The sequence below is a fragment of the Vicugna pacos genome, chromosome 4, assembly GCF_048564905.1.
Source record: "Vicugna pacos chromosome 4, VicPac4, whole genome shotgun sequence".
Taxonomy (NCBI): Eukaryota; Metazoa; Chordata; class Mammalia; order Artiodactyla; family Camelidae; genus Vicugna; species Vicugna pacos.
Window position 1 is genome coordinate 42,475,993 of NC_132990.1, and position 24,883 is coordinate 42,500,875.

General features: G+C 44.1%; 1 protein-coding gene across 6 annotated transcripts in view; it reads right to left on the bottom strand.

Moving 5' to 3' along the window:
- PRUNE2 (prune homolog 2 with BCH domain) overlaps positions 1-24,883 on the bottom strand; it is a 230,198-nt gene that overhangs the window by 53,146 nt on the left and 152,169 nt on the right. For all 6 annotated transcript variants that reach the window (XR_012072048.1, XM_072959626.1, XM_072959623.1 and 3 more), the window contains 3 exons: positions 24,621-24,779; positions 15,165-21,696; positions 14,069-14,834 (listed from right to left, as the gene is read on the bottom strand). Coding sequence is in view for 5 of the 6 variants with exons in the window: in XM_072959626.1 (XP_072815727.1) it covers positions 14,069-14,834; positions 15,165-21,696; positions 24,621-24,779 (7,457 nt within the window). In the remaining variant the exon portion in view is untranslated. The remainder of the gene's footprint in view (positions 1-14,068; positions 14,835-15,164; positions 21,697-24,620; positions 24,780-24,883) is intronic.

Genomic DNA, 24,883 nt, shown 5'->3' on the forward strand with positions numbered 1-24,883 from the left:
CGATATTCCCATTTGAAAGGCTCACTCAAGCCAGTGAGTGGAGAATGGACTGGAAGACCAGGTTGGCAGGATGGAGACAGGAGTCTGGTTGAAGTACCCATGTGGGCTGACTAGGGCAGGGTTGCCACATAAGGTTGGGTGGATTGTGTGTGTGTGTTGGGCTGATGTATAAACCATTAAGATTAAAGATTAAAGAAACTGGGGCTCAGTAGGTAGTTATACTCAGCTAGTCCATTAGAATAAAATTGAGAAGGAAGCCACCTCCAATGCAGTTAGATGAAACATCCAGGTCTGACAAACAATTCCAGTCTCCAGTTTCCCTCTTGAACTGGGACTAGAAGTTAGCAGTAGGGAAATGACAGTATCATGGCACTCCATGAACTTGTAGTTCAGTTACGGACATGCTGGCAGAAGTAAATGGTGATTGGTGCTCAGTGGCAAAAGCAAGGACCTCTGAGATCAATGGAAAGACCATGAAATGTACTAACAGGAAGAAAGCCAGTACAGCAATATTAACATCAGAAAAAAAAAAAAGAGAGAGAGAAGAGAGGTGAAAGCAAAATTAAATAAAGCCAAAAAGGAAAAAAATGAACAAAACCAAATCTAGTTATAAGGAAAGACTAATAAAATGAACTCATTTCTAGAAAGATTGAACAAGGGGAAAAGAGAGAAGATACAAATGCATAATATCAGGAATAAAAGAATAATAACTACAGATATAGTAGCTATTGAAAAATAAGAATATAGCAACAACTTTATTCCCAAAACTCTGAAAAATTTCGTGAAATGAACAATTTTCTAGAAAAATATTAAACAGCAAAGTTGATGCAGGAAGAATTACAAAACTTGAGTAGACCAGTAATCATCAAAAAATCAAATTATTAGTAAAAATATCTATCCCCCCAAATAAGGAATAAGCACAGATAGCTCTATAAACAATGCCTAATCCTCATGTAGTAGATAACCTCCCCTGGATTATACACGTTATTCCACAGAATAGAAAAAAAGGGAAGGCTCCCTAGTTTGCTCATGGTGCCAGTATAACTTTGATTCCCAAACCAGACAAGAGCTGTATGATGAAGGAAAATCATAAGCCAGTGTCACTTAGGAAAATCTGAATTATTTTCCAATAGATACTATACTAGTTTCTAAAATTCACTCGTCGAAATGACTTTGCTATTCTCACTCGTTATTTGACGTGATGTTACAACTTGAGTATAGATGCTGTTTAAGGTAGCCTGGGATATAAAGATGTATAAGCCATAACCACAGCCTCAAGTGGCTTACGTCCAGGTGGGTAACAAGAGAGTCTCCAGTAAATGCAACATGCAGCAGAGTGTGAGGAAGGCCACAAGAGTGGTACAAAACACAGGGAGATTTAGAAGATAGAGGGACTCATTCCTTCTGTGTGATAATACTGCGGAGTATTTTGGGAAGAAGAGCCATTTGGTCTGGGTCTTAAATGAAAGGTAGAATCTCAATATGCAGAAAACAAGACTGAGGAGCAAGGAATGAACAGAGGTGCCAAGATCAGAGCAAAGAGGGAAGGGGGAAAACGGAGTCCTATAGGGGAACTGTGGATAGTTCCACGAAGAAGCTAGATGTGTTTATTTATACTTCCACTTTAAGATAATGCTAGTAGATTTATAAAAAACCCAACACCACCACCACATGACTTAAAAATAGCTGAAAAAGAAAAGGTGACAGGATTACAACATGGAGTTAGGACTTTGACCAATACAATAAAATACGTATTTCGGAATTCTATTCATGTGATACTAGCAAGTGATTTAGCTGTGAAACATGAGCTTCCAAGGAGTCAACTCAAAAGGATAAACATGATCCATTACACAAATGTTATTAATTAAAGGAAGTCACATTCTCTAACTTATAGTCAAGATAGAGATTGGATTGGACTTGCTCAAGAGAGCAGATATTCTGATTAGAAAATCATGGTCTCATGGCAATAAACACACATCTATCACTAATTACTGTAAATGTTAATGGACTAAATGGTCCAGTCAAAAGACATAGAGTGGCAGACTGGATAATAAAGTAAGAACCTTCAATATGCTGCGTACAAGAGACCCACTTTAGGGAGAAGGACACATAAAGATTGAGAGTGAAAGGATGGAAAAGGATATTCCATGCAAATGGAAAACCCAAAAAAGCAGGTGTAGCAGTACTGATTTCAGACAAAATAGACTTTAAAACAAAGGCCATAAAGAAAGATAAAGAAGGACATTTTGTAATGATTAAAGGAGTAATACAAGATGAGGATATTACACTCATGAATATTTATGCACCCAATATAGGAGCACCTAAGTACATAAAACAATTACTAACAGAGATGAAGGGGGATATTGATGGGAATACAATCATTGTTGGAGATTTTAAACCGCATTAACATCACTAGACAGATCTTCCAGACAAAAAATAAATAAGGCAACAGAGAAATTAAATAATACAATAGAAAAATTAGACTTGGTGGATATTTTCAGAGCACTACACACCCCAAAAATAGGATATACATTCAAGTGCACATGGAACATTTTCTAGGATTGATCATGTACTTGGGCCCAAAAGAAGCCTCAACAATTTTAAGAAGATAGAAATTATCTCAAGCATCTTTACTGAGCACAATGCCATGAAACTAGAAATCAACTACAGAGAAACAAAGGAGAAAAAAAGAAAAGCATGGAAATTAAACAACATGCTATTGAAAAACCAGTGGGTCAATAATGAAATCAAAGTTAAAATTAAAAAATACCTTGAGACAAATGAAAATGTAAACACAACCACACAAAATTTGTGGGACACAGCAAAGGCAGTACTAAGAGGGGAGTTTATAGCGATACAGGCCTTCCTCAAAAAAGAACAATCTCAAATAAACAATTCAACCCTCCAACTAAAAGAACTAGAAAAAGAAGAACAAAAAAACCCAAAAGGCAGCAGAAGGAAGGAAATTATAAAGATCAGGGAGGAAATAAATAAAATAGAGATTTAAAAAAACAGGAAAAATCAATCAAATCAAAAGCTGGTTTTTTGAAAAAGTAAATAAAATCGACAAACCTCTGGCCAAACTCACAAAGAAGAAAAAAGAGAGCACAAATAAGCAAAATAAGTTAGAAAAATGGAGAAATTACAACAAATAACATAGAAATACAGAATATCATACGAGAATATTATGAAAAACTATATGAAACCAGAATGGATAACCTAGAGGAGATGGACAAATTTCTGAAAACATACAGTCCACCAAGACTGAATCAAGAAGAAACTGACCACTTGAACAAACCAATCAGTAGAAATGAAATCAAATTAGCAATAAAAATCCTCCCTACAAATAAAAGTCCAGGACCGGACGGCTTCACCGGGGAATTCTACCAAACATACAAAGAAGAACTCATACCAGTCCTTCTCAAACTCTTCCAGACGATTGAAAAGGAGGGTATACTCCCAAACTCATTCTATGAAACCAACGTCACCCTGATACCAAAACCAGGCAAAGACACCACCAAAAAAGAGAATTACAGACCAGTATCACTGATGAACATAGATGCAAAAATCCTTACCAAAATACTAGCAAATAGAATCCAACAGCACATAAAAAAGATTATACATCATGACCAAGTGGGGTTCATCCCAGGGACACAAGGGTGGTTCAACATATGCAAATCAATCTAATATATCACATCAACAAGAGAAAGGACAAAAACCAGATGATCATCTCAATAGATGCAGTAAAAGCATTTGATAAATTTCAGCACCCATTTATGATAAAAACTCTCACCAAAGTGGGTATAGAGGGAACATATCTCAACATAATAAAAGCCATATATGACAAACCTACAGCCAGCATAGTAGTCAATGGTGAAAAACTCAAAAGCTTCTCACTAAAATCTGGGACAAGACAAGGATACCCACTATCACCACTCCTATTCAACATCGTCTTGGAAGTCCTAGCCACAGCAGTCAGGCAAGAGAGAGAAATCAAAGGGATCCAAATTGGAAAAGAAGAGGTAAAAATGTCACTATATGCCGACGACATGTTACTATATATAGAAAATCCTAAAAGGTCCACACAAAAACTACTAGAGCTGATTGAAGAATTCAGCAAGGTAGCAGGTTACAAGATTAATGTTCAAAAATCAGTTGCATTTCTTTACACTAACGATGAATCAACAGAAAAAGAAAGTAAAGAAACAATCCCCTTTAAAATAGCACCCAAAGTAATAAAATACCTAAGAATTAATCTAACCAAGGAGGTAAAAGAATTATACACAGAAAACTATAAACCATTGATGAGGGAAATTAAAGACTTTAAAAAATGGAAAGATATCCCATGCTCTTGAATTGGAAGAATCAATATTGTTAAAATGGTCACACTGCCCAAGGCAGTCTACAGATTTAATGCAATTCCTATCAAATTACCCAGGACATATTTCACAGAACTAGAACAAGTCATAATAAAATTTATATGGAACCATGAAAGACCTAGAATTGCCAAAGCATTACTGAAGAGAAAGAAAGAGGCTGGAGGAATAACTCTCCCAGACTTCAGACAATACTATAGAGCTCAAGACAGCATGGTATTGGTACAAAAACAGACATATAGACCAATGGAACAGAATAGAGAGCCCAGAAATGAATCCACAAACTTTTGGTCAACTAATCTTCGACAAAGGAGGCAAGAATACACAATGGAATAAAGACAGTCTCTTCAGCAAATGGTGTTGGGAAAACTGGACAGCAGCATGTAAATCAATGAAGCTAGAACACTCCCTTACATCATACACAAAAATAAACTCAAAATGGATCAAAGACTTAAACAAGACAAGATACAATAAACCTCCTAGAAGAAAATGTAGGCAAAACATTATCTCACATACATCTCAAAAAGGATCTCCTAGAACAGTCTACCCAAGCAATAGAAATAAAAGCACAAATAAACAAATGGGACCTAATGAAATTTACAAGCTTCTGCACAGCAAAGGAAACCATAAGTAAAATAAAAAGACAACCTACAGAATGGGAGAAAATTTTTGCAAACGAAACTGACAAAGGCTTGATCTCCAGAATATATAAGCAGCTCATATGACTTAATAAGAAAAAAACCAAACAATCCAATCAAAAAATGGGCCAAAGACCGAAACAAGAAATTCTCCAAGAAGAAAATACAAATGATCAATAGGCACATGAAAAAATGCTCAATATCACTAATTATCAGAGAAATGCAAATCAAAACTACTATGAGGTATCACCTCACACCAGTCAGAATGGCCATCATTCAAAAGTCCACAAATGACAAATGCTGGACAGGCTGTGGGGAAAAGGGAACCCTCCTACACTGCTGGTGGGAATGCAGTTTGGTGCAGCCACTGTGGAAAACAGTATGGAGATTCCTCAAAAGACTAGGAATAGACTTCCCATATGACCCAGGAATCCCGCTCCTGGGCATATATCTAGAAGGAACCTTACTTCAAAAAGACACCTGCACCCCAATGTTCATAGCAGCACTATTTACAATAGCCAAGACATGGAAAGAGCCTAAATGTCCATCAACAGATGACTGGATAAAGAAGAGGTGGTATATTTATACAATGGAATACTATTCAGCCATAAAAACTGACAATATAACACCATTTCCAGCAACATGGATGTCCCTGGAGAATGTCATTCTAAGTGAAGTAAGCCACAAAGAGAAAAATACCACATGAGATCGCTTACGTGTGGAATCTAAAAACAAAACAAAACATAAATACAAAAGAAACAGACTCATCGACATAGAATACAAACTTGTGGTTGCCAAGGGGACGGGGGGTGGGAGGGGACAGACTGGAATTTCAAAATGTAGAATGGATAAACAAGATTATACTGTATAGCACAGGGAAATATATACAAGATTTTATGGTAGCTTACGGAGAAGAAAATGTGACAATGAATATATATATGTTCATGTATAACTGAAAAATTGTGCTCTACACTGGAATTTGACACAGCATTGTAAAATGATAACTCAATAAAAAATGTTAAAAAAAAAAAGAAAAGAAAATCATGGTCTCGATAACATCCTTGGCATCGAGATGAGTGTCACTGGGCTGATCTAAAGTTTTCCAACAAGGTAAGCCAACGACACACAACAAAAATTATACAAGACAAAGACACTGCATGGTATCTTCTGTAAGGTGGTACAGGTACCTAGTTCTCTGCTGGCTGGGCTTAATCCGGGGCAGATTTTGGAACATGTAAAAGATCGCATACATCACATACATATTTTTCACTCTCTTTCATAAACCCTGATTCTCAGTTGATCAAAATTTCAGATAGTTTAAGGCAGTGAATTAAAAATATGACTTCCTGGCCATTACCTAGAATAAAACTCTCTACATGGACAATTTTAAAAGCCACATCTCTTAACCAACAGTTAAAAATGAAGGGAAGGTAGCATTTTAATTTCTTCCATTGGTACAGCTGGGATTTCTACAAAGGGTGACCCAATCACAGAGTGACTTTTTGACAGCTTTCGTTCTAAAGAGACTCTCACATAATCTTAGAAACAGATCCTCCAATGCACGGGAGGGATACTTAACTAACCCTGTACATTTGTATAACTCAGTTCACTTTTCAGAACCTGAGGTTCCACCACTCTCCAATTAAGCCAGTTGTGCTGCATAACTTCTGTCCAGGTGTGGATGGAGCCAGGGAGAGGGCAGGCAGGCGCCATGTCTGAACGGAACCCCATTCTGAGAAGCGCCTCCCTCTCCCAGCCCCACACTTTCCCAGTGTTAGGCTGTAATACATCCCTGACTAACCTGGCTGATAGTGGCATCTTCCTGCAGACATTTCAAACCTGTAACTTTTATATGAAAGGAAAAGAAACACAAAATACAGAGGAAAGCCAAAAAAAAAAAAGAAATCAGGTCTGATTTCCTACCTCCACCTTGCTCTCTGCCCCAGGGGACTCCCTCACCCTTTAAATCCCCCTTGGTTTTGACCAATGAGGGCCCCTGGTGGGAGATCAGAGGACACGATCTCGTCTGGCTCCCTCCCTGTGAGAATACCTCCGGGTGGCAGTGTCCCTCAACAGTAGGTCACGATGTCCCTCGCAGGATCGTCCTTTCTGAGTTCTGGGAATCACTGCCTCCCCTCGCCCCAGAGGCCTCGGAATAATAAGTTGTTCTGTTCCTATTCCTGGGCTACCACACTATTCCTTCCTCACATGTTGCCTCCCTCTTTGTAAACACTCCCTTTACTAATTATTAATATTCCTTATATTTCTCCAATGATCCTTATTTGAATGTGGGGTCTCTTTCCTGCTGGGTCCCTGATCCACGAATACATCTTGCTTTTGAAAGCCATGAATTCTTGTCTTCCTCAAATGCCATCAATTTACATGGAACTCCTTTTTCTGACCTGAGTTTTTCCATTGCAGCTGGAGAAGTACCTCGGATTTTTCCTCAACCTAGAAGCCAACAAAACACAACACAACAGGGCTCCTCTGCGGGCGTTCCTCCCACCAGACCGCCAAATGGCCCCACCTCGTCTTGGTGCTTGGGGCTTTCTCTCACTAAAAAATCCCTCACCACAAAATACCACATCTATAAATATTTGGAAAACTTAAAATGTACATTGAGAGGTCTGATTCTCTTGCCTCCCTCTGGCCGCAGCCACGAGAGTTGGCCCCACACATCACCGGTGGGGAGCGGTCCCCTGACCCGGCGGTAGTCATGTATGTGCTGAGGTGGGAAATACGTGTTCTAGTGTGAAAAGAGCTCAGTAGGTCACATGACAGTGTGAAGAGTCAGAGGCGAGTTCTGACTCACTAATCTCAAAATCTCTCTTTGGGAACTTGGGCTATTAAATTTGATGTACCTTTGCATGGGATAATAGGAATCATTAGGAATAGGAAATTGTTGTTTTGGCCTCTGTGTCTTACTGACAAGCACTGGGCCAGAGAGAAGACTTAAGCCCTAACTTTATCACCTTCTTATTTCTGGATGACATTAAACAGCTCACTTATCGAGTCAGTTTGCTTGTCTATGAAATTGAGATAATAAAACTGGCCGTGTCTATCTCAAATAGCAATTGAGTGGATCAAAGAAAATAATACATTTGTCTATCTGCTGACACTTATTGGAAGTCTGCTCTGGATAGGGCTGGCCAGACTGCAGAACTGGCAGGGGTGGGTGTCTGGTGGAGGTGGGGGGAGACACCAAAATAAAATGATTTTTCTTTAAAAAGAGGAGACTAAAACCTGAATTAAAGTGCCAATCTGAAGGACTTTTAATGATACTTCATTATCCCTACCAAGTCACCAACTAGAACACACCAAATGATAAAATATACTTACAAAAATAAATGAACAGAGTCAGTGCCAAGTTCGGTCCTCCCCGTTTGGTTCAGGGCAAAGCCAAAAACAGTCCGTAAACAAGGGAAGGTTGTCGTTTACAGAGCATCAGTTTACTTTGGAGAAAGGGCAAATGTTTGGAACTGGGAGAGAGCCCATTCAAACAGCAAGACCAGAGGGGGGGGAGTATGTGCTCAAAGGGTCTGGTTCTTCTGAGAGCCCAAACATATCATTACCCGGCCTCGAAAGCAAGCATCAACAGATTATTTCTTTACCTGTTTTTCATTCTCAACATTCACATGGGTGTAGAACCCAAGGTACTAACTCCTCACCCAGAAGTCATACACAGAAAGAGCTGATTTCAGAAGGTCTCATGAAAAACATAAGATCTTCCAATAGAGTCACAGAGAGAAAGACAAATTCTTCTCCATAGTTTTTGTCAGACAGGAGAAAAAAGGCCAGAAATTACTAATTTAAAAAAAAGAATGCACAGAGATTACCGTAAGAAGCAGGTCATGTGGAATGTGAAATACAGTGCGTTTGAAGGTCATATTTGCTTGAGGAAGTAGCAAATAACTCACCCTGCAGAACTACAAGACAAGCTACAGCTCCACAAATACATCAGGTCACTTCTAAATACTTGCTTCAAAGGTACACGTGACCACAGCTCCCCTCCCCTCCCTTGTTCATCCCCCTCCCCCGTTCCTTTCCCACTGCCCCCCTGCTGCATGTTTTCTACAAAAGATGGGACAAGAATTGTCAGTCTTCTTAGTCCTCCTGGAAATTATTTCCTTTCATCACCCCACAAAGCTGTATGTTTGCCCACACCTATAGAAAGCCAATGTTTTTCTATCAGTCCTCTCATTTTAAAATATAATTCAGTTAATAAGTTTACTATGTTAATGGCCCATGTTCTTAGCATGTAGTTCATTTCTGCATATAACCTCTGATAATATTATGGGTCAATTTGGCTAGGCTCTAGTGCCCACTTATCTGGTCAACCAGTCTAGATGTTGCTGTGAAGGTATTTTTTTTTAGATGTGATTAGCACTGAGATCAGCAGGCTTTGAGTAAGGCAGATTACCTCTGGGAGTGTGGGTGGGCCTCATCCAATCAGTTGAAGGCCTTACAAGCAAAGTCTGAATTTTCCTGAACAGGAAGGAACTCACCTCAAGTCTGCAACACAGAGGCTCTGCCTAAGTTTCCAGCCTGCTGCCCTGCAGACTCTGACTCAAGATTGCAACGACTCTTGCCTGAGTTTCTAGCCTGCTGGCCTGTCCTACAAAATTCATACTTGCCAGTCCCTAAAATTTTGTGAGCCAATTCCAATTCCTTGAAACAATTTCTCCTTCCTTCCTCCTTCCCTTCTCCGTCTCTCATACATATACATGTATTGCTCCTATTGGTTCTGTGTCTCTGGAGAACACTGACTAATACCCTTTCTAAGTACTCTTTCTTCACATGACATTCTTGCAACCATGCTTTCTTTAAAACAAACGTACAAATGGTTGTTTTCAGAAAAGTCTGCATATGCCGCAGGTTACTCTGCAGACGTTCTCTGTGACCACAGAGGAAAGACCAGGCATATGCACTGATCACTGGGGAATTGGTGTGTGATCCTTTGCTGGTGGGTCTACGCTGCAGGATGAGCATGGTGTTGGTAACAGCTGGGAAGACTGATGCTAGGGAACTGGAACACAGTGAAGATCTCAGGGGAGCTGGTTTACCTCCCCACACTCATAACACGTTTCGTTAGCCAGAGTCAGTAGGTGGAGTAGGAGGAGAAAAGGCATCTTTCTACTGCTCCCTCAGATTTTGAAAATATGCCTTACTGTTCTCACATCAGTGCAACGGCTGAGGGTGTGACTGGGTGACGTGAGGGCAAGAAGCCAATTTGTAGCTGGTGTGTCACATTGCCTCTGCTGTCAGCCTACTTTTACTTTTGAAGACCATGTTTAAATTTTTTTTTTCCCCAGGACAGTCTTGATTTTGGTCCTATGATCAGATAACATGTCAGAAGATGGTTCCAGGTTTTTGGTTGGGAAAAGATGGCTATTTTATCATGTTGCTCCTGTGACTGCCTTCCTGTCTCCAGGATGTCCTTCATCTTTTTCTCCCCGGTTTAACTTGGCTGGCCTCTCACCCTCTTCTTCACCTTTCCCGACCGTGACCTTCATTTAATGCCTAGCTCGAATGGCTTTTCTCAGGGTCACAGTATGACTTTCATGGGCTTTGGGCACTTTGCCTTCATGGGCTCCTTCCTTCATTTAAGAAAAAAAAAGAAACCTGACTAACAATTTGTTTTACATCTGCATTGGCAGCAAGAAATATAATCCACACTGGAGAAAAATCCACACAACAATTTAAGCATTTTTTCTCTTGATTTTAAAAGAAATCCAGAGCTTCTCATGGGCCTCTTAAAGTGTCCCAGGCCCTGGGCCTCTCGACGCTGCTGGCTGAGTCACCCGTCATTCCTCCTGCACAGCGGTGTCTTGCACAGAAGCTGCTCTCTTAACTGATGCGCATTGACACCTACTCCAGACTCAGATTCAAATCCCAGCTTCTCCACTTTCTAATGATAAGCCAGAGCACGTGATTCAACTTTTCTGAGCATCAGTTACCTCCCTGGTGTCTTACCTCCTACTGTTGCCATGGTAACGGGGGATAGTGCGCATACAGGGCTCAGTATCTGGCCCAGGGCAAGTGCCCATAACTGGTAGCTATTTATATTTAAACTGATGTTGGTCATCAACTCTCATGATTTAAATATCATGCAATTTTCTACCTTTTCACTCATGTTTAACTTCCTTAGTAAACTGTAAATCCTAGAGAGACGGCGAGTAAGCTTTAGACCAATGATTTTCAAACTTTACTGTGTGTCAGAATCCCCTGGAAGAGGTGCTGACACGCAGCCGGCTGAGCCCCACCCAAGTGCTTGCCTCAGGAGGTCTAGGGTGGGTGGGGCAGGCACTGTGCGTTTCTAACAAGTGTCCAGGTGATGCTGGGGCCTACTGGTTTTAGGGCCCCACTTAGAAAACCACTGTTTGGGATTAATCTGCAGCCTTCCAAAATCTAGCATGGAGGGGAGGTTTCAAATACATTCAGAGTAAAATTATTTACGCAAAAGGTGATACAAATGCCAGCAGGAAAAAACCTGTCCCTTCCCCCAACGGTGAGAAAATTTTCGTTCCTGCAGTAGCTGAGCAGAAAGGGCCGAGCAAAGAAACCTCATTAGAAGGGGCGAGTGGCACAATGGAACACTATCATCTGTTGGATTTCAGGGGCATGTGCACAATGCAGACATGAAGCCAAATCATAGCGCAGCCAACTCAAGGCTGCCTGCCTTCTGAGCTCAATCTACAACAATGCCAGCAGGGCTGCTGGGATCCATCTGCTACCCTCCCTCTGATAGCGGATCTGAGGTCTCTCTGGAAGGAAATAGCTTGACAGGAAGAAAGAAAGATTAGGCCAACTGGAAATGTCTGGACTGATGAAGCTGCGCTCGAATACTGCAGCAGCTTTTAACTCCTTACGGCACTAACCTTCGATACACCCCTGCTGTTCTGATTTCTCTGTTCCTGCAGAAGACCAATCTGTCAACGCTAAAGCTCTCCTGGACACTTTGTATTTACACACAAATTATGGTCGCAGGCTTTGATACTGAAGGAAGGCTTGAGACCCTCCAGCCCAACCTGCTTATTTTTACAGATGAGGAAACTGAAGCCTAGGGTTAACCCTGTTATACATCACGGGCAGTGGTAGAGCCAGGCTGGAATCCAGCTGCCTTGACTTGCAGTGGGTACGTGATGTGCGTAATCCTTTATGCCCCCAAAATGTAGTAGGAAAAGGTATCTTTCCCTCACTAGATTTTAAGGCAAATATGATTTTCACCTTTACTCAAGTTACTTTTCACAATTTGCCCTTTTGTCCCTGGGAGTAGGAGGGCTTTATCAGGGCAAGTGAAGAGACATGAACAACGCTGAACAGTTTTAGCAGGGCCTGGAAGCTTGAGGGCAGGGATGACATCCACTGGCTACCTGGAAACTGGGCACAGAGCAGATTCTCAAAAACCAAAGGGTGAATGAATGAATGAATGAATGAGTAGGTGACTGGTTTTGAAAGGGAGCAGGGCCCTGTGGGCCGCCCCCACCCCCACCCCCACCTCTTGCTTATAGAAAAGCTGAAGTCTCCCAGGCCTCCCCGAGTCCAAGAAGAGCAGGCTCAAGCAGTTGATCAGGGCAAGCCTGCAGGCACTGGGGGATGCGATTCTGACCACCTAGCTCAACAGTTAACTGAGATTATTCCTTCATTTCCCTTTGAAGCTTTCATGGCTGAACAGAAACTTTGGAGATGGGTTATTTTTTAAGGAGGGGTGCTGGGTCCACCAGATTGCAGGCATTCTGATTAAAGCAACTTTCCTTTTTGTTACCAAGGCTGTTGCCCCCAAGATTATACCCCTGCCCCTCCCTCAAATAGAAAGCAATTACTCTTACCTAAGTCTCAGGAAGCAGCTGCATAGAGGAAACAAGAAGTGGTTAGAACTGACCCTATCCAAGATGGTGGAGGATTTGACTGCGGGTAGACCTTGAGTCTCATTACACGCTCATTGTAATGTATTCGCATGCCCAATGACACACCCAACAGCACCATGACAGCCGACGATCGCCATGACAACGACCGGAAAAGCCCATACAAGGACTGAAAAGCTCAAACAAGGACTGACTGCTTCCAGCACACCCGGAAGGACGACATGATGGCACAGGCCTCTCAGAAAAGCCCACGTGGCCCGACCCAGGTTGGAGCTGCCCTGACTGCCAGTCTGAGCTGACGGCCCCCTGCTCCCCTCTTCCTTGTTCAAGTGCTTTCCTTCCCTTCTCCCTGCTCAAGCACTTTCTGTCCTTTTCCTCTTTTGAGAAATAAAAGCAGTTTCTCTCTGTCCCTCTGCCTCAGCTGTGAATTCTCTCCAGCTGGCAGGCAAGGACCCACGCTTTGGTGGGCCTAATTTAGGGGTGTTACTATCAGCTAAACAGTTTGATGGTTATTTGCCAATTTTTCAGCCAATTAAGGAACGAATGTTTCGCAGTAAGATTTTAAGCCTACTGTGGCATCTCCCTATCCTTCATTAGTAAGTGAGATGCTTGCATAGAACCGCAACCGCCTTTTCTGTACGCCAGGCAGTGTGTCTGCTGTAGAAGCACAAGCTTCGGAGGTGGGAAATGCTGAGTCCCAGAGTGTTCACTCTGGTTACTAAATTTCAGGCAAGTTACAGAACCTTTCTGAGCCTCAACTCCCCTCCCCCAACCAGTATGTGAAAAATGCAGATCATCATACTTACCGCTTGAGGGCTGTTGTAAGGACTGAATAAGATAATGCGTACAAAGTGCCATGCACTGTAAATCAGTGTGAGTGCCCTCCCCGCTCCGGTTCCACCTGCCTGTTTGAGAGTAATACAGGTACAGAGTAGGTGGAGAAAGTATCAGGAGGGTAAATACAAGACTCCGGATGGAAATTGAAGGGGCCTCTCTGGCTGAAAATGTACATTAAACATCATTTTCATGATGCTTACCTAGCAGTTGCTTTTACTAATGTATGCTCTGCGATAAATAAAAGCAAAGCTTCTATCACCCAGGTATTGTTCATATTCCATTACCCCTCAGCATTTCTCCAGTTTCTAATAAAATAGTTTACAGGAAAAAAAAAGTCTAGCTTTCTGCTTACCCATTTGGTCTTGGTTTCCTCGTTCTGGGCTCAAGAAACTCTGTCTCCTCCTCCATTTCCGTTTCAGGGATTGTGCGTTTCTGAGAAGGCTGTGATGAAAGCATTTCCCATTCATTGTCATGGGCGACAGCCCGCAACATAACTGCCTCGGGGCCAGCCCTGCCTCGGCTCTTGCTCTTCTGGGATTGGCTGCACAGACCGGAGGATTCCTCTAGTGCTAAAGATTCTAGAGACTTTGTTTCTTTCAGAACCTGTGCTTGGGGGCCCTTGCCCACGCCGTGGTCAGAGCCTGGCTCCACAGCCTCACCAGACCATCCAGGCCCCCTGTCCCTGGTTTCCGAAGATGCATCACCAACCTCTCTAGGGCCCAGGACCATCCAACTCTGGTCCTGCCCAGGGCTTTCAAAGGAAGAACTCTTCTCATCTCTGGAAGACAATCTTTCTGCAGAAAGATGGTTTCTTTCATCTAAGGAAGCAGGCTCACATGTGTCTGCGAAGCTTCCTAACCGAGTTCTTGGCAGCCTCGTTTCTTCGGAATCTATGGGAAATTCTTCTAATTCTGATGTGCTTTCTCTGGCTTCACGGGCCTCTGGCTCTGAGGGTGAATTTTCTTCTTGGTGTACAAGTATGTAATCCATGTGCAACGCATGCTGATCCTCCTTCTTTGCCGGGTACCATTCTCCCCTGTATTCTGATTTTATCTGCTCAGGCTCTTTGGTAGGAATTATTTTTTCTTCTTCCAACTCTAATATTCCCTTGTTGGCACCTAGAAGTGGAAGATGAAGGTGAGAAGGGGAGAACAAGGCTTAATTAACACGCTTTGTGATTTGTGATCTTTGCAAATGATCTAAAGAGAGAGTTTAAAAAATATGTTCCTTTTGTAGAGCTGTTTGATTTTCTCATGCACTCTCAAGGGCAGTTATTAATATAAGTGGCAGATATTACTGTTTCATCTCAGGACTCGGCTAGGCACCCACTACAAACGTAGTTAGTTCCTCTTGACCCTTCCTTCTTGATAGGAAGAGTGTGTTTTACAAATGCATTAATTGAATGAAAGCAGCCTTTTCTTGGGGGTGAGAAACAAAGTGTTTCTTACCATTTGGCGGTCCTCTGTCTCCACCTGCTGGCGAATCTGAATGATCTGTTTCTACATCCCAGTCAATGGTTGACGGAGACAACTCCATGCTGGTGTCCACTTCTACAGGCAGAGAAACTGACTCAGGGTCCTCATGAATATGCAGGACAACCAGCTGGTGTCCGGCCTGTCCACTTTTGGTCTCAGCATGGTTTTCCTTCCTTCTTTGATTAGGAAGGGCAGAAAGCAAGATCTCTGCTGCTTCACTCCCCAGAGACTCATCCTCTGGAGTCCCAGCTTCCTCTGTGGCTTTGACATCAGGAGTCGGTTCTGTGAGATAGGTCAGATCAAAGGGAGGTGTGTAAGGTGCCAGCTCTTGCTTCAGAGCATCTTCTTCCAAGGGAGGGTCACCACCATAGACAAAGTGTTCAGGCTCTTTCATTAAATCTTCATCAATATTTTGACCCACGACATCATATTCAAAATCCCCCCACGAGGCTTCAGATGAACAGATGTCATGCCTCCCTGCATCCCCATCAAATGGCGTTTCAGGATTGCCTTCTGATAATGTCAGTTTACTCATGTCATCTATTGTTCCCGTGGATGTGTTGAGACCCGAGGCATCGCTGAAACTGTGGTCAAAGGCAGCTTCGCTTACATCCAGACAAGTGTCCGAGGCTAGCAAAGCGTCAGGAACTGTGGCAGGATTCTCAGTAGCAAAAGGTTGCTCGTGGTCCAGCAGGGCCCCTGTGTCTGTCTGACTCTCAGGAGAAAAGCCTTCTGATACCCAAGAGCTGCTGCCGTCCAGAGCTGGCTCTTGGGGAATCACACAGATACTGGCTCCCACGTTTTCAATCATTGGGACTGTTCTGTCATCAGGTTCCAAAACTGCTGCTGCGCCTGGGTCGGCTCCTTTTTCGGATGCTTTTAAACTAGTACTGTCTTCACCATTTATTTCGGCAGGTTCAGGAGAACCTCTGTGAGAGGCAGGCTGAGATGAGTCATCTGTGTTTGCTGGCTCACTGACGGGAGGCAGTGGAATTGCATTTTCAGAATACGGTTGTGAACAGTACAGGACAAGCTCCTGCCCGGGCTCCTGAACGGGCTCCTCTGCTGCCTCTGGCTCGGTGAGGCACAACGCGCTGGCTTCCCCTCCTTCAGGGCCCAGCCCAGCCCTGGTGGGCTGCCTAGTCTCCTGCTTTGCGTCATGATCGTGGCACACATCAGGGCTGTCGGAAGCCTGGGAACTGCTGTCATGGTCACAGTGAGTCAGAATATCAGGATTCTCACCATCTGTGTTCACACTGAAGGGCTGCTTAACACCCACCCACAAGTCCGGTGAAGCTGAAGCCAGCTGCCTGCCCTCTTGGAAGCTGCCGTATAAAATGTCTGGAACAAACGTCCCTTGGGGGCCCTCACCAGGGGCAGAGCCATCCCACTCGGAGCCTGACTTCTTCATCAACTGGGTGGAGGAACTGACGGCAGGGAAATCTTCAGAGGCAATGCTTGAATTTGTCATTTCACTGGGGTGTGATTTTTCTTCTTCCCACCAGTTTGTTTCTTGACACTCAGTCATTGACACATTAGACACAAAGCATCCATTTTCATCGGTGTGAGTAAATGCAGGGCCTGGCTGATCCCAGACGGACAGCACTGTGTTCGGACACTGCTCTTGGGTAGGTATTTCAGAAGTGAGTTTGTCATCAGCAGAAGACATGAAGGTCTGCTCTCCGGAATCATTTTCTGTCATGTGGTTCAATATTACAAGCTGGCTAAGTTGCCCAGCTTCTGGGTCTGGCTGCCTTGGCTGAATATTCCAAAGATGCTCATGGGCTTTCTCCCCGTTACTATCCAGAAAGGGTGACTGATGTTCATCACCAAAAGGATCAGTACACTGCACTTCCAGGGGTTCAGTATCACCCTGAATGGCTGCTCCCCAGGGACCCATCTCTAACACCCCACTTGAGCTTGATACTTCCCCTTCAGATGCACTCTCAACTGGTCGCCCTCCCTGTAGAGAGGCATTCCACCATTCAGTGCTGTCAGCTGAGAAGCCAAGCCTTTCCGACTCAAAATCGTTTTCATTCTTTGGTTCAGTTTTGGGAGAGATTTGCCATATGACATCTTCTGTACTTTCTCCTTCTGGGGAAGATCTCATCTCCTTATCCACTGCTGTAACCTGCACTTCAGTCTCCTTTGGTGGTGAGAAATTCCAGTGAGCAGGACTGCTTTGTGGATTGTCACAGAATGGGTCTGACTTGTTCTCATTCTCTGCTGGTTCTGAACTCCCTGTGTAAGCAGAAAATTCCCCAGGCTCAGGATTAGCTGTGTCCAAGAACTTATTAGAGCCATCCAATGAATCCCATGCTCTGGGTTCACTCTGAGCAACTTGGCAAGTGGCTGAATGCATCTCTTTCTCCACTGGGTCTTCATCACCTCCGCGATCATCATCAGAACCCGAGCTGGTTGACGTGAACTTGGCATCCTCCCGCTGCTCAGTTTCGGGAGTATCATACTCCTTTTTCTCTTGATGGCTAACCACGAGATTTCCTTCCTGATACACATCTGAATATTCAGAATATTTGCCTGTCTCAGGGCTGGATAAAGAGGAAAAGGAATCAGCGTCTACTGAGTCACTCCAAATCTCTAAATATTTAGGAACCTTGGGATCTAAGCTGTTTTCAAACCTGTCCATTCTGTTTTTCTCCAAGCCCTTGATTTCGGAAATTACTTCTGCTTGACCATCAGTAGTCATTAGTTCAGATTCTTGGTGATCCTGTGCATTCCAATCATCGCGATTCTCCTCCTGATGCCCAGAATTGGGTCCTTGGTCCCAGGAAGGCAATGCAGCTGAAGAATCATCTCGGTCAGGACTGGATGCACTTGAATGTGTAAACTCACTAGAAACACTATCTCTGTCATAATTTCCTGATGTATCAGCTCCTGAAAGGCTGTTTTCAGTATTCTCAACTTCAAGATTCTTAGTTATCTCATGACCTGTGCAACTGATCTGCACATCACTGTCTTTGGGGACATCCTGAACATCAAGGCTCTGGGGACATTCATGAGGTGGCTCTGGGTTCATTCTCTCGGGCTCCAGAATGTTACATTCTTCAGTTTTCTCCAGATTCATTTCAGGTAGAGATACATTTTTGGTGAAATTCGGTCTACCTGAAATTTCAGTAGTTCCCTCTGAATTTCTGCGACTTATGAGGTGCTTTTCATTGATCTCTTTTGCCTGTGGGTGATCTGCGGACACCTCTGTCTGCACATCACAGGGGTCTGGAGCGTAAGATCCCCTCTCATGCTCTAACGCCTCCTGGGGTTCCTCAGTCTGAGGACTGGAAGTGACTGAAAGAGGGCTGATTTTGCCTGATTCGTCGCAGATGACTTGATGCACAGGTGCAGCTGGGGAAGAGCACTCCTGGTCACTTTGCCCTTTTTCAGTCCCCAAGGCTCTGTCCATCAGCTCCTCCTCACTGGGGCGCTCCGTATTGGCAGCTCCATTTGTGTCCTTCTCACTTTCCTTTAGTCCATAGCCAGGATCTCTCCAGGGACCAGAGCAGGCAAAATGCCCTGGATTCTCAAGCCTGGTCACCAAAACTGCGGTGTCACTTGGCGGGGTTCCTATGCACGTGTCCTGCTTGTCGGGACCAAGTGTTTCTGACTCTCTGGCTCCAGAGACTTCCAGCATATCCGGGATGGGACTGTCCTTAATTTCTTCTAGTGGGCTGGAACTTTCAGGAGGCGATTTGCTTTGTTCTGAATCTGTAACAGACGATGGGCCTGGTAATATTAATGACGACACGGCTTTATCTCTCATGACGGAATCCCAAATGCTATTCGCGATTAGCTGCCCGCTTTTCTCATTCAGCATGTGATATTCACGGGGAGCAGTGTCTGAGCTGTGCTCCGAAGAGGCAGGGAGTTCCCAATCTACCTGACTTGCCTCCGGATACTCTATGCCCCATGGTTCTACCTGTCTCACTGAAAATCGGGTTTCGGGCTCGGTACCTTCAGCCAGGTACCCTTGTGCCTGACCTTCACCACTGATCGCCACCCCCGCACTACAGTCGTCCCAGTCCAAGTCGTTATCCATGTCCGAGATGGTGGCAGTGGACTGCGTGTCCTCCAGAATCACTCTGTTCCACAAGTCGAGACTGTCGGGGGCTGCCTGCCGCGAGCTGGTGGTGCTGTGCAGAAGCGTGAGCTGTCGGTTGGTTTCATTGTACAGCTGCATCATGCTGGGGTCGTCGTAACTGGACTGGCTGCTTTCCCCAAAGTCCTCCTCCGTAGAGATGGTCTTCTCATCCGTGGGCTCTGCCTTGAGTGAGTCTCTATCTGGGCTGTGAGTGGCATTTATTTCAGAGCTATCATCTGAGTGAGGTGAAGCCCACATGTCCAGGTTTCCAGGACCTGAAATGATGCGATTTCTAGGTGGCTGCTGCTGTGATTGAGGGGGCATTTCAGGTTCCCCTGGGGTAGAGCTAGCATCTTGTGACTCGAAAAGGCCCTTGCTTTTGGTTTCTTTTTCGTCTCCAGCAAACGTTGGTGACGTATAGGAGTCAGAGGTGGAGTAGTTGGTGTCTAAAGGGGATGGCACCGAGTCTCCCCCTATGTTGGATGCACTGTAGTCAGAACATTTATATGACAAGAAGGAATCTTCCCAAGGTGCTAGGACGTCAGACCCTCCTTTCTTGTGACTCTGCTCAAAAAGTTTCCAGGAATCTACATTTTCATACATCTTCCCTCTCTTGTCTGGATCCACTGAACCATTCTGATCTTCCTTGGTGAGCTGAGAACTATTCCATGCATGATCCACATCAGGCCTGGGATTTCCAGATATAAGGACATCGTCTCTGGAGTCGTGGTCCTTCTTGCCCCAGATTTCTGGAACTGCTTCATTATTTGCCCCACTGGGTGAACGGTCCACCAGGTCTTCCGAAGAGAAAGAAAACCCGCTTTTGGCCATGGCCCACTCCTTCGGGTCCCTCGCCGAAGGTGCCTCACCACTCGTTGGGTGCAGTGTCCAGGTGTTTTTCAAAGCTTCAGCATCATCTTCTTTACCAAACGCGCTCCAGGCTGGGAACGATGATGCAGCTGTGGGTTCGCCATCCTCCGTGGGATTTCCCCACGGCTCGGGCATCGCGGTGGGAGAGCGATCAGAACGCCACAAAGCAGCGAAGTCTTCTATCAGGTGGTTTGTTCCTTGAGGACAAGTGCTCGGCAAATGCGATTTCTCAGGGGACACGTTCTCAAACTGCAAGTTTTCCTCATTTTGGTCTTGAACAGGATTGCTGCCCAGCCCAGGCTGACCAAATTCTGACTCCCAGGGACTTGACTTTGGGAGCTCGAGACTCTTTGGTTGAAATATAGAATCTGAGGCTCTTCTATCAACTGGGCTTGGCTTACGATCTTTCCATGACTCAGGGCTCTGGAAAACAGATTCCTGTTCACTGGAGCTCCATGCATCAGCAATATTTTTAGAGTCAATTTCCAAACCACCCCACCAGCTGCTGCACCGTGCCCGGGTGGGAGGGGGTCCTGGGTTGACAGTTTTGGGGGTCACGTCTTCTGTATAGAGTAGAGTTGGTTCTTCAATGGATGGCGAACTTTCTACAAAGCTATTCATAGGTGTTGGTGGGACCCTCTTTCCAATGTTTTTCAGACTTTCTGGTGAAGGAGATTCATCTCCCACAAAACCCGTCAGGGTCAAATTTCTTTCAGAGTTATCCCTGGGACCTTCTTGTCTCTGGACAAACTCCTCATCAAATTCCACAAGGCTATCTTTGCCAGCTCCTGACAAAAGAGAACTGGATGAATAATTCGATACATCCATCCCCATCCCATTGAGTCCTTTAGGTCCCGTGGGGAGATGTCCTTCGGATGAATCGCTGTTGGGGAAGAAGTCATCTGTGGGGGAGTAGTCGGCAGAATGGGAAGACGGTTGGGACTGCCCAGAAACCATGGGTGTGGGGTCAAAGTTGAAAAGGTCAAAGGATTCACTGTGTTCTCCAGACCGGGCATGCTCCTCTGCTACTGGCCCTTCAGGGATAGGGCTGTAAGAGTCAAACCCTGGGAGGAGGCTGTGGTGAGGCCCAGCACCTTCTCCCACTGGACTGTCATCGCTGAGGAAAACTGAGCTCTCCTTGGATGAGCGGCTGCTCCTAATGGTGGCCAACCCACTGTCTGGGCTAACGAGGTCTGCGTTGACATCCGCCTGGGCCTGGTTAGAATCGTTGAGATCTGGAGGGTTTTCCATGAAATTCACAGAGCTGGGCTGTGGCTCTATGTCAGAACCATATAACTCCACAATTCCGGAAGACCCCTGGGAGAGTGGGGCGCTGCCTGCCACCGCCTCCGTGGAGGATGTCCGGCTGTTGGAGGCCATCTCTGGACACCTCCTGTTGATGACTTCCTTGACCAGGAGAACCACCTGATCACAAGTCACCGCAGGGTTCTCCTGCTGGTACACCAGGATCTCGTCACAGCCGCATTCAAAGGGCTCCAGCTCAAGGCAAGGGCTCTGGCACTCTTCCAGCTCACAGCAAATCTGTCGGGGAGGCACAGGGATTTGTGTGAGCACTCAGGCCCTCTTTGCTCTTTGCAACTTGTCTTTCTTAATTTTTTGTAATATAAAATTAATCTGCATTCATCTGTCTTGAAAGAAGACAGAGAACTGAGAACTGCAGAAAGTAAAACATGGAACGTCCCACTTAATACACCACCAACTCCATCTCTAATCCCATCAAATTGTCTTTTCATTGGACCCAAAATCCAGCTGCTCGGTTTTGCTGACTCCAGAAAGTTACAGGTAAAGAGAGGTAAGATCACTTACATCCTTTCTTCAGTGTAACTTAATACCATCTTCTAACAGGAGCAAAATTCAGCTTTGCAAAAAGCAGAGATAATGCTGATTACTGAAAAAACTAGGGGAAAAGTACTGGCATGAGGGAAAATGAGGCAGAAGAAAGGCTCTGGTAGGTAGCAGGCAGCCAGGACCTGATTTAACCTCTGAAAGCCTCAGAAGGCAAAGGAGAAAGTAGGGAGGAGAAAGCAGCTACCAGCGCAGAGCTTTCTCAACAGCACTCAGGCCCCCGCTGTCTCCTCCTGCCCCAGGGAGCATCAACACGGAGCCCAGAACAGGCAAAACTGCCTCGGAAGGCGGGGAGATGAGTGAGTCAGTGTGGGGCCAAAACCAGGCTGCAGCTCTGTGATTTCGTAGGACATGTTGAGGATATTTTGCACGTTTGAAATGGCCCCATAGGATCAGTGGAGGTAACAATAACAACAATAATAGTAACAACTACAGCGCTCACACAGATAGTAATAATAAAAGTGATTAACATTTATTCAGTGCCTTCCTAGGCCCTGCACAGTTCTAAGTTTTACGTGCAGTATCTCCTTTAATCCTCACAGTAACTCTATACGGTAGGAACTTTTTATCCCCATTTTGCCAACGAGGAAATAGAGATACAGGAAGGTTAAATAACCTGACCAACAACACGTAGCTAACAAGTGACAGAGTGACATTTTGAACTCAGGCAGTTGAGCTGCAGAGGCTGTGACCACATGGACAAAGAAATATTCCTCTAAGGCAGTCTTGACTTTGTGTTGCTCAAGATTTCAAGCAGATGTCGTTGGGCGATGGGTGGGGAGGGTTGCGGAGGTGGGGGGAGAGGGGAGAGGCAGAGCGGAGTCACCTCAAGTGCTTATAATGGCTTCATCCACTCTTCTACCTTTGTCTGTTACAGGTTAATCAATGTTTAAATTGATTTTAAAAAATCAATTGATTTTAAAAGTGACTGAAAACCACCATATTGGAGGCTTAGGAGACCCAAGTCCTGTCCCTAGGAAACCAGTGACCAAAGATAAAATTCAGCTTTAAAACCCAGTGCAGAACAAAGCACTGACAAAGGTACAGGCTGGTGATGAAGTGCACAGGTATATGTGGGTCAGAAGAGAGGGTACAAATTTGTCTGCAGCAGGAGAAGGGGGCTCGTTCCTATTTGGACCGGAGAGGGCATGGAGAAGCTCGAGCACCTACACTTGTACATCTAGAGAGCCAGGATGGGTGTCTTTGGGGACAGAAAGGGAGGATGTAGAAAAGAAAGGAGTTGAGACTTCGCTTCTAGGCACCTGTGGGTAGACCAGGTGTCTAATCCATTAGTGAGGAAAGACAAGTGATAAACCGTTCTGTGTCCATGTCATCCATATTACAATAAATTACGTATACTGTCATATTGGTTATTAAGTACACCAGGTTTGATATAGCCAGTGCCTATATTCACTAATTTTATCTACTTCTTATATTATTTCCAAAATCTTGGGTTGAAAGACGCATCTATCAGCCAAGAAGATCTGACTGATGACCCAGTCAGAATTTTAGTGCCTGGAAAAAAACTAACTTTAAAACAAAATAAACACATATACAAATGTTTTTCTCAAGGGATATCCAGAGTGTCAGGGCGGTTGTGTCAAAAAAAAAAAAATAACTTCGATTAAAGCATCAGATCACCAGTTACTAAACACGGCACCAAACAGGCATTCAGACAGAGACTAAACTTTATTAGTTATTACCAGGTAGCGGTCCTCAAAGAAAACAGCACCCAGAGAAAGCCTTGCCTTTATCTGCGTGAAAGCCATGAGATCTCTCTGTGGATTCAATCAGGAAGTGGTTACTGGGCTCTTTCAAAAGCCCCTATGTGGGGTGAAGGGGGGCAAAGCTTATAAAATAAATGTCATGGAGATACAAGGTACAGCATGGTGAGTCTAATTAATACTGTATTACATGTTTGAAAATTGCCAAGAGAGTAGAGAGTAATCCTCATCACAAGAAGGAAAATTGGAGGGAGGGTATAGCTTGGTGGTAGAGTGTGTGCTTAGCATGCACAAGGTCATGGGTTCAGTCCCCAGTAATTCTGTTAAAAAACACACACACACACACCACCTAACTAATAATAAATAGACCTAATTACCTCCCCCCTAAACAAACAAAAAATTGTAATTATGTATGGTGATGGATGTTGACTAGACTTACTGTGGTGATCATTTCAAAACATATAAATATAGAATCATTATGTTGTACACCTGAAATTAAAATAATGTTATATGTCAATTACACCTCAGTTGGAAAAAAAGGGCCAACATTTATCTCTGACAATTCCATTCAGATAATTTTTTGGTAACACAGCATCAAAACTAAAAACCTAAGTTAAAGCACTGAAAACTAATTTAATTAATACAGCATGAAAACTAAAAACTAAAAATCTGAATTAAAGCACTGAAAACTAGTCAATCAATCAAACAATCTGAATGTGCAAAATATCCCCAACATTTCTTAAAACTCAAATTCTAGGACCTTATCTTTTGGGCCAATTTCTTTAAACCACCAATCCATTCCCATTTTCCACCACATGTTCTGAGAGCCAGCAGACAGGGATGCAGTGAGATGTGCCGGATCAAGGAGGTCCTTACCTGATTGCACAGTTCTAGGTTCCCAGAGTACACAGCGATCTGTCGTCTGGGCTGCTGCTCCTCTGACAGGTAGCTGGCCAACAGGATGAGGACATCAAAACCAAACTTGTCTGCGAATGCTTTCAAATCACTGGTGATACTGCTGTGAAATGTACAGTTCTGAAACAATAGGCAATTTGATATTAGTGTCAAACTGTGCAGCTTTGGGGAGTTGTGCCACAAATTTGTCCAGTCTTAGGATATATTACCACAGATACTTATTC